The 10,000-nt window shown below is 46.4% G+C and overlaps 1 protein-coding gene across 4 annotated transcripts in view; it reads left to right on the plus strand.

The window, feature by feature from the left end:
* The window catches only part of sidt2 (SID1 transmembrane family, member 2), a 51,142-nt gene that overhangs the window by 18,323 nt on the left and 22,819 nt on the right, over positions 1–10,000 (plus strand). For all 4 annotated transcript variants that reach the window (XR_013791162.1, XR_013791163.1, XR_013791164.1 and 1 more), the window contains exons 11-15: positions 88–99; positions 6,016–6,057; positions 6,208–6,285; positions 7,496–7,611; positions 9,366–9,439. Coding sequence is in view for 1 of the 4 variants with exons in the window: in XM_079514771.1 (XP_079370897.1) it covers positions 88–99; positions 6,016–6,057; positions 6,208–6,285; positions 7,496–7,611; positions 9,366–9,439 (322 nt within the window). In the remaining 3 variants the exon portion in view is untranslated. The remainder of the gene's footprint in view (positions 1–87; positions 100–6,015; positions 6,058–6,207; positions 6,286–7,495; positions 7,612–9,365; positions 9,440–10,000) is intronic.

Raw genomic sequence — 10,000 nt, forward strand, 5'->3', positions numbered from 1 at the left:
ACATGTGTCAAATGTAATGATAATGTCATTGATCTCTACCTCTCTCTCTCTCTCTCTCTCTCTCTCTCTCTCCTTCATGCTACACAGCCTCTCTACTTGGTAAGAGACAGTAACGGTAGCAAAGGGTACAGCTTTCCTTAACCCATTGAGACCTGAGACCAGATTCTACAAAATGTTTTCTAAATCCTGACAGTTTTCTGAAAAACCTATGTTTCTATATCAGCGGCTCTCAAACGATTTAATGTCGAGGACCCCAAAAATGTCATGTATTTGGCCGCCGACCCCCATCTGAAAATATGTTGTTCCTGAAAAATCGTTTAGATCTAGAATCTAGTAGGGCGGCACTATAGGTGCCGCGCTATGAGCTTGTAGATCTGCTATTTTTGAACAGCTAACAGTTTTAAATGATGTTTAAAGTGGTTACAAAGCCACAGTGTTCCAGGTCTTAACCCATTCAGGCCTGACGTCGAAATTTAAAAAAAAAAGTTTTCTAAATCATGACAATTTTCGGAAAGATTTGAGGCACATTTTAACGATTTTTCAAAAATAGCAGATCTACAAGCTCATAGCGCGCCACTCGGTGGCGCGCTATGAGCTTGTAGATCTGCTATTTTTCAATAGCTAAATTATAACAATGTTTAAAACACCAAAAGGGATTCCCGCCCAAAATGGGTTAATGGTTAATGTGGTTAAACGCTAACGTGACATGGATGCGTTCCAGGTCTCAATGGATTAAAGGGTCAGAACGTAATATAAATAACCTGTCTAACAAGCTAACACCGTGTCACACATGCAGTGATCGACTATTTCACACACTGCTGTAGCGCACCTCTTTGATCCTCACATACTAACATTTTGCATCAACGCTTTCCATGGACATAATAGGGGCGGGGCAATTCACTTATTTATTTCGGTATCAGGTTGTCGAGCTCCATCCCTACCCAGTATAGTCACTCTGAGTGGCACCGCACGAAACCACGGGTGAACGCATGCACTGTATGTGGGACATTACTAACCCTAACCCCAAACCTCAGTCTTAACTGGCCATGTACTGTATGTGGGACATTACTAACCCTAACCCCAAACCCTAACCTCAGTCTTAACTGGCCATGGATGGATGATGGATGGATGGATGGATTTTATTTTGTCATTGAACACTGTTTACACACATGTACAACGAAATTGATTTGTTGACATCACTCCAAAGCAGTACAAAAGTAATCATATGTGTTAGTAGTAGCACCCAGTAGGTACCAATAATAAAAAGCAGTAAGAAAAAGAAATACCAGTGTATGTACAGTCAGTGAAGAGTTCATGTTTTTGGACCGGGAGGGGGGAGACGACAACTCTATCTCTTGGTCAGAGAGTTCAAGAGGACAATGACTGAGGGGAAGAAGCTGTTTCTGGATCGGGTGGTTGAAGTCTTGAGGCATCTGTAGCCTTTTCTCCTCTGTGAATGGGAGGGGTGGAACAGTCTGTTGTTGGGGTGGGAGGCATCCTTGATGATGCTGAGGGCTTTAGACTGGCAGCGTTGTTTGTGGATGGACTCAATTGATGGTAATGAGGAACCTATAATGCGCTGTGCAGTTTTCACCACCTTCTGTAGGGATTTCCGCTCTGCCACAGTACAGTTTCCGTACCAAGCGGTGATACAGTAGGTCAATGTACTTTCAATGGTACCCCGGTAAAAGTTTTCCAGAGTCTGGTGGGATAGCTTGACTTTCCTTAGTCTCCGCAAGAAAAAGAGACGCTGGTGGGCCTTCTTTATGAGGGATGATGTGTTTAGGGTCCAGGAGAGGTCTTCAGATATGTGGACCCCCAGGAACTTGAAGCTGGTGACACGCTCCACCTCCACACCATCGATGAGGATCGGAGCATGCTGCCCCCCTCTGCTCCGTCTGAAGTCCACAACCAGCTCCTTTGTCTTGGAGGTGTTAAGGGCGAGGTTGTTCTCTGCGCACCACCTCACCTGGTGTTGTACTTCCTCCATATAGGCGCGTTCGTCGTTGTTCTTGATAAGGCCAATCACTGTAGTGTCGTCTGCGAACTTGATGACATGGTTTGAGGCATGTGCAGGTGTGCAGTCGAAAGTGAAGAGGGAGTATAGGAGGGGGCTCAGGACACAACCCTGCGGGAGACCAGTGTTCAGGGTGATGGTTGAGGAGGTGAGGTTGCCTATCCTGACCTGCTGGGGTCTGTTCACAAGGAAGTCAAGGATCCAGTTACAGAGCAGGGGGTCAATGTCAAGGTCGGTAAGTTTCTTAATCAGTTTGGAGGGGATGATTGTGTTGAATGCTGAGCTAAAGTCTATGAATAGCATTCTCACACAGGTGTTGACAGTATCCAGGTGAGAGATGGTGAAGTGTAGGGCTGTAGCAATGGCGTCCTCCGTGCTCCTGTTTTCCCGAAAGGCAAACTGGAACTGGTCTAGGGTTTGTGAGATGGTGGATTTCACATGAGCCAGGACCAGCCTCTCGAAACACTTCATTATGATGGAGGTGAGTGCGACAGGGCGGAAATCATTCAGCCTTTCAGCAGAGGGGTGCTTCGGTACCGGTACGATGGTGGTGGTTTTAAAGCACATAGGAACAATTGCTTGGGTCAGGGACAGGTTGAAAATGTCAGTCAGAACCCCGGATAGCTGTACAGCACAGGCCTGGAGAACCCGACCAGGGATTCCGTCAGGCCCAGCAGCCTTCCGTGCATTTGTCCTGCACAGTACCGCCTGCACGTCAGTGGTGGTGAGTATGAGGGGCTGGTGATTTGTAGGGAGGACAGCTTTGGTGGCTGTCTCCATATTCTCCCTATCAAAACGAGCATAAAAAGTATTCAGCTCGTCAGGGAAGGAGGTGTCACTGGACAGAGGTGAAGCTTTAGTGGATTTATAGTTAGTAATAGCCTGTATACCTTGCCACATGCGCCGGGAGTCGGAGTTGTTAGCGAAGTGCTCCTCAATCCTCAGCTTGTGGTCATGCTTGGCCCTCTTGATGCCCCGTTTCAGATTAGCCCTGGCTGTGCTGTAGGCCTCTGCGTCGCCAGATGTAAAAGCGGTGTCGCGTGCCTTTAACAGTAGACGGGTTTCTCTGTTCATCCATGGCTTCTGATTTGGGAAAGTTGTAATCCGTTTGAGGGTGGTAACACTGTTTATATTTGTGTTGATGTAATCCACTACAGCAGAGGTATAGGCATTGATGTTAATATGGTAGTCCTGGGTGGCGTGAGTGGCAAATATTTTCCAGTCTGTATGTTGGAATTTGGACTGAAGGATGGAATCTGCCTCCTCTGACCACACTTTGACCATTTTAACTGTGGGTTTTACACGTTTTATGAGGGGGGTGTATTTGGGGGTGAGAAACAGAGAGATGTGATCAGATGAGCCCACATTTGGCTTGGGGGTGGCCTTATATGCACCTGCGATATTGGTATAGACATGGTCCAATATGTTATCACCTCTCGTGGGGCAGGACACATGTTGATGGAATCTGGGGAGGACAGTCTTTAATTTAGAGTGGTTGAAGTCACCTCCAGTGATAAAAACTGCCTCTGGGAAAGTGATTTGTAGTTTGCAAATTGCAGCATACAAAACTTTCATTGCTTCCTTAGCATTTGCGTCAGGTGGGATATAAGCTGCAATTATGATGATAACTGAAAATTCTCTAGGCAAATAGAAGGGTCTGCATTTGACCATGAGATATTCAATGTTGGCAGAACAGTGGCTCCCGATTTGGGCATTATTCGTGCACCAAGCGGTGTTTATGTAAATACACAGACCGCCCCCTTTGGTCTTATAGTTGGAATCACTGCCGTCAACAGTTCGATCTGCCCTGAAAAGACAGCGTCCTGGTAAGTCGACAACGCTGTCAATAATGTGGTCCCCTAACCACGTTTCAGTCATGATCATAACGTTGCAGTCCCCAAACCATTTACAAGTGTTTATCCACAGTTGTAGTAAGTCCATTTTAGGCTCCAGAGACCGCACGTTTGCGAGGAAGAGGCTCGGTAGTGGAAGCCGTTCGGGGAACAGCTTCGCTCTCCGCTTAGCTTCGAGTTTTACCCCGCCCCTCCTTCCCCGTCTCTGTTTGCGGTCTCTCCGCCGCCTAGTAGCTCTCGTAGGCGGGGGAGGTGGGTAGAGAGCACTCGGTGGTCTGATGATCACGGTGGGAAACACTCCAGCAGGAATTGCAGTAGTGTTTAGTCCTTGTTGTGAGCCGATGGCCAGGAGCTCTTGCCGAGTATATGATAACGCGGAAGAGCAGCATCGGATGGAGAAAAGATTGAAAAGAAGTAGCCATATAATCACTAGTTTGCATGCATTGGAGGGATGCCGAGCCTCGCGAGTGAAACGCGCCGCCACCATGACACCATCTTCATCCTACGGTGGACTGTATGTACTGTATGTGGGACATTACTAACCCTAACCTCAGTCTTAACTGGCCATGCACTGTATGTGGGACATTACTAACCCTAACCTCAGTCTTAACTGGCCATGCACTGTATGTGGGACATTACTAACCCTAACCTCAGTCTTAACTGGCCATGCACTGTATGTGGGACATTACTAACCCTAACCTCAGTCTTAACTGGCCATGTACTGTATGTGGGACATTACTAACCCTAACCTCAGTCTTAACTGGCCATGTACTGTATGTGGGACATTACTAACCCTAACCTCAGTCTTAACTGGCCATGTACTGTATGTGGGACATTACTAACCCTAACCTCAGTCTTAACTGGCCATGTACTGTATGTGGGACATTACTAACCCTAACCTCAGTCTTAACTGGCCATGTACTGTATGTGGGACATTACTAACCCTAACCTCAGTCTTAACTGGCCATGTACTGTATGTGGGACATTACTAACCCTAACCCCAAACCCTAACCTCAGTCTTAACTGGCCATGTACTGTATGTGGGACATTACTAACCCTAACCTCAGTCTTAACTGGCCATGTACTGTATGTGGGACATTACTAACCCTAACCCCAAACCCTAACCTCAGTCTTAACTGGCCATGTACTGTATGTGGGACATTACTAACCCTAACCCCAAACCTCAGTCTTAACTGGCCATGTACTGTATGTGGGACATTACTAACCCTAACCCCAAACCCTAACCTCAGTCTTAACCGGCCATGTATGTTCGGCCACGGTCTAAAACTTTACTTCATCTTACTTCAGTCTTAATAACAAGCCAGCCGTGCTACCGAGCTGTCTGCCAGAATGGGGTTTCAGGCTGTGTTAGAATCTGACAACGCCCAACTCATGTAAACAGAAAGAAACCAGAAGCCCTGCCCAGTAGGTAAGGGGAAGCTCCCCCCCCCCCCCCCCCCCCCCCCCCCCCCTCATCATCATCATTCTTCGACCGCGGTCGAGATCATGGATTTCACAATGCCACGCCAGACTTCCCGGTCCTTCCCCAGTTCCTGCTTACTGATGCATGTGTCCCTAGCGATGACATCAGGGAACGACAGTTTTCTACAGTACCTCTGGTCTGCTTTGAGGCAGACCAGAGAAGAAGGGAAGATATAACCTCATGATCAGAGCTGATCCAGGCCACTGCTACAGAGCTGTAGCAGTGGCCGGCAAACTATGTTCTTCGTAGAAACACAGGGAAGGTTGTCGTATATTAGAAGTCGATGGGTGGCTCTTCAAAGAGAGATTTTGCGCTCTCATTAGCAGACGGGTGTAAGTGCCATCCAGCCGTTTCTCTAATTTCTTTGAAAGTGTCCATCTCTCGGAGCCATAGAGTAGAATCGGCTTGACGGTCGTCCTAAATATTTTAACTTACTGAGTTGGGATGACCGACTCCCCCTCCCCATATGTATGTCAGAAGCTGTTGGGGGCTGATTTCACCCTTCTGCCGTCAGCAGAGGCTCCGTGTTAACCATAATAATGTCAGCCTAACCTGCTTAACATTAGTTTTGGGTTGTGCAGTTTGCGCTGTAATGATGGTGATTGTGCGTGTGTGTGTGTGTGTGTGTGTGTGTGTGTGTGTGCGCGTGTGTGCGTGTGCAGGAGGAAAGACTCCAGCCTCACCCTACGAATATGGATCCTTTGGTGAGTTATGGTGTCTGACATTAAATATAGTCGCTTATGCAAAAAGTATTTATTGAGTGCATTAAAACACACGTACGCTAAGTGACCAGGCTTCTCTCTCTCTCTCTCTCTCCCCTCTCTCTCTCTCTCTCTCTCTCTCTCTCTCTCCAGCTGACAACGGCAGCATACTGAGCTCTGAGGCTGTGACCGACAGCGCTACGTCAACTGACAACAACTACGGATATATGGGTACACACACACACACACACACACACACACACACACACACACACACACACACACACACACACACACACACACCGACAAGAGAGTTACAGCATACCAATATCACTCTAAAGGTGCGGCACTCGCGCAACTTCTCGTCTTTGCATTGACTTTGTATGTAATCGCACCGCTCTAACCATCCAATTCTGAACTCACCTTTACACTGTGTCTTCACAGCCTCTCACTCACTACACACCAATGTCCATTAAGGTCGTTCCTCATTGGACGTCTCTGTGTGTTAGGTTTCTTCTCATTGGCTGTCCGTCCCTGTGCTTCTGTCCAATAGGTCACGAGCCGTTTAAACGACGGCCAATCCTCAATCACCTTCACTACCTAGCCCTCCGCATCGGTGACACACGCACACTGACCTTGAATCAGTTACACACCTGTTCGCCAATCAACCAATCAGCACCATGCTAATCATTCACCGCTGGTTCTAGAATCAGTTCTATCCTCATACCAATCAACCAATCAACACGATGATGCTAATCATTCTGGAATATGATTTTCTTTTATTTTTTATTTTATTCTTTTTAAACACATTTCGAGCCATAATCGTATATTCATGATTAATAACCCCCCTCACTGAATAAATGATCATGCTAATATTTACCGGACTGGACGCCGCCGTCTTGGCTCGGTCAGTAACAATGGTGGAAACACTCCGTATCCACAAGGCGTTATTATGTACGAGGCACGCTCCATAGAGGCCCGTAATGGCCGCGCTTTTTAGCTGCGTTTTATCTCCGAATTGAGGCGCAGATAAATAACTTAAAAAGGAATAATTAAAACCAGTGTTGGGCAAGTTAAGCTACATGTAGCTGACCCAACGGTGTTGGGACCTAGCAGACCTACAAGCTCGTAGCGCGCCACTCGGTGGCGCGCTATGAGCTTGTAGATCTGCTATTTTTCAATAGCTAAAGCATAACATAATGCTAACACCAAAAGGGGTTCCCGTCCAGAATGGGTTAAGCTCGGTTCTCTGCTCTACGGATGTTCTAATTATTCCAAATGATTGAAACACACAGACGCCTTGACGCCGTCGGACAGAATGAGACATTTAATCTCTTAACAGGCTCCAATCGGAACGTTCGTTGATTCTCTCTGCATGTCCAATGAATGCACAGCAATGATTGGGTTTTAGTTTGACTCCCGTATGGTTGTGTCCAATCAGAGCGCTCGTTGGAGAGCGTGGGGCGGAGCCGACAGGAGTCTCTGAGTTCCGTGGAAGAGGACGACTACGACACGCTGGCCGATATCGACTCGGACAAGAACATCGTACGCACCAAGGTAGCGCGCGCACACACACACACAGAACATCGTACGCACCAAAGTAGCGCACGCACACACACACACACACACACACACACACACACAGAACATCGTACGCACCAGAGCCATAGAGTATAGACAGAGTTGCGACATTGAGGGTGCAGAAAACGGCCCGGTCACGTGGTTCATGTACTCGTGCGAGCACATAGACTCCAATGCATACCAACACACACACACAGAACTCCAAAACACACACACAGAACTCCAAAACACACACACAGAACTCCAAAACATACACACAGAACTCCAAAACACACACACACAGAACATCGGAAGCACCAAGGTAGCGCGCTCACACACACACACACACACACACACACGCACACACGCTGCATTACTATGTGGGTGTACACAGTGTTATTCAAGACCCATACGTCATACGCATCTGCGATGCGTTGAGAGCTTGTAGATCAGTTATTTTTGGGGTGCGACCCAGACCTGCACTCTTTAGCTGCTGGAGACGAGAGTTTGGAAAAAGGCATAGAAAAGGGCCATTTGCAGTTTTTTTTGTGCATAGTAAATGCTGAATTCATGGTCTAGAGCAGGGGTTCTCAACCCGTGGGTCGCGACCCCTCGGGGGGTCGCCAAAATATTTGAGGGGGTCCCCAAATTATTAAAAAAAAAAAAAAAAAAGTATTTTCACGATTTTTCAAAAATAGCAGACCTACAAGCTCGTAGCGCGCCACTCGGTGGCGCGCTATGAGCTTGTAGATCTGCTATTTTTCAATAGCTAAATTATAACAATGCTTAAAACACCAAAAGGGGTTCCCGCCCAAAATGGTTTAAGGTTATTGTAGCAGTCAATTTATATTGGGGGTCGGGAGGGGGCGGGGCGGGGGTCCCGAGACATTGCCAAAGCATTTTCGGGGGTCCCCGGCCAAAAACGTTGAGAACCCCTGGTCTAGAGCAGTGGTTCCCAAAGTGGGGTCCGGGGACCCCCAGGGGTACTTGAGGGAGTTCCAGGGGGGTCCCCAGCTAAATGATAGTTAGGAACCAAATGGACCCTTATGGGTCTGTAACTCAGAGAGTGTACAAATGGACCCGAACAGGTCCATTTGGTTCCATTTGTACACTCTGAGTTAAATTAACCCATTTTGGGTGGGAACCCCTGTTGGTGTTTTATGTTATACTTTAGCTATTGAAAAATAGCAGATCTACAAGCGCATAGCGCGCCACCGAGTGGCGCGCTATGCGCTTGTAGGTCTGCTATTTTTGAAAAACATGTGGTGCAAATCATTGAATATATATTTCAGAGTGAACATTTTTAACTAAAATATTTGCTTCTGGGGGGGGGGGGGGGTCCCTGGCTGGAACTACATATTTTGAGATGGGGGGGTCTGTGGCCCAATCATTCTGGGGGTACTTGACATGAAAAAGGTTGAGCACCACTGACATAGAAACATAGAAAGATGTTAGGATTTAGAAGCCTTTTTTTTTTTTATCAAACTCAGTCCAAAATGGGTTAACATTGATTTTACAATATACATGGGGTCCCAGAGATAGAAATACCATTAAATGAGGGTCCGTAGACTAATGCATCTCAAACTGGGGGTCCTTGAAATCAAACGGGTTGAGAATCACTAAAGCCCTAAGCCGCTAAAGCCGTAAAAAAAAATCTTCTCTTATGGGGGTCCCTGGCATATCTCTTCAAACGGGGGTCCCCGAGCTAATGAGCTAATTGGTGTCCATGTGTGTCTGTTTCTCTGTTCCAGAAGTTCCTGTGTGTGGCCGACCTGGCCCGTAAGGACAAGAGGATCCTCAGCAAGAAATACCAGATCTACTTCTGGTGAGAAGAATACCAGATCTATAGAACCATCATTTAACCAGTTATAATAAATACCAGATCTATAGAACCATCATTTAACCCGTTATAAATACCAGATCTACTTCTGGTGAGAAGAATACCAGATCTATAGAACCTTCATTTAACCAGTTATAAATACCAGATCTACTTCTGGTGAGAAGAATACCAGATCTATATAGAACCTTCATTTAACCAGTTATAAATACCAGATCTACTTCTGGTGAGAAGAATACCAGATCTATAGAACCTTCATTTAACCAGTTATAATAAATACCAGATCTATAGAACCTTCATTTAACCAGTTATAATAAATACCAGATCTACTTCTGGTGAGAAGAATACCAGATCTATAGAACCATCATTTAACCAGTTATAAATACCAGATCTACTTCTGGTGAGAAGAATACCAGATCTATAGAACCTTCATTTAACCAGTTATAATAAATACCAGATCTACTTCTGGTGAGAAGAATACCAGGTCTATAGAACCTTCATTTAACCAGTTATAATAAATACCAGATCTACTTCTGGTGAGAAGAATAC

The sequence above is a fragment of the Electrona antarctica genome, assembly GCF_951216825.1.
Source record: "Electrona antarctica genome assembly, chromosome: 11".
In the NCBI taxonomy this organism is placed as follows: domain Eukaryota; kingdom Metazoa; phylum Chordata; class Actinopteri; order Myctophiformes; family Myctophidae; genus Electrona; species Electrona antarctica.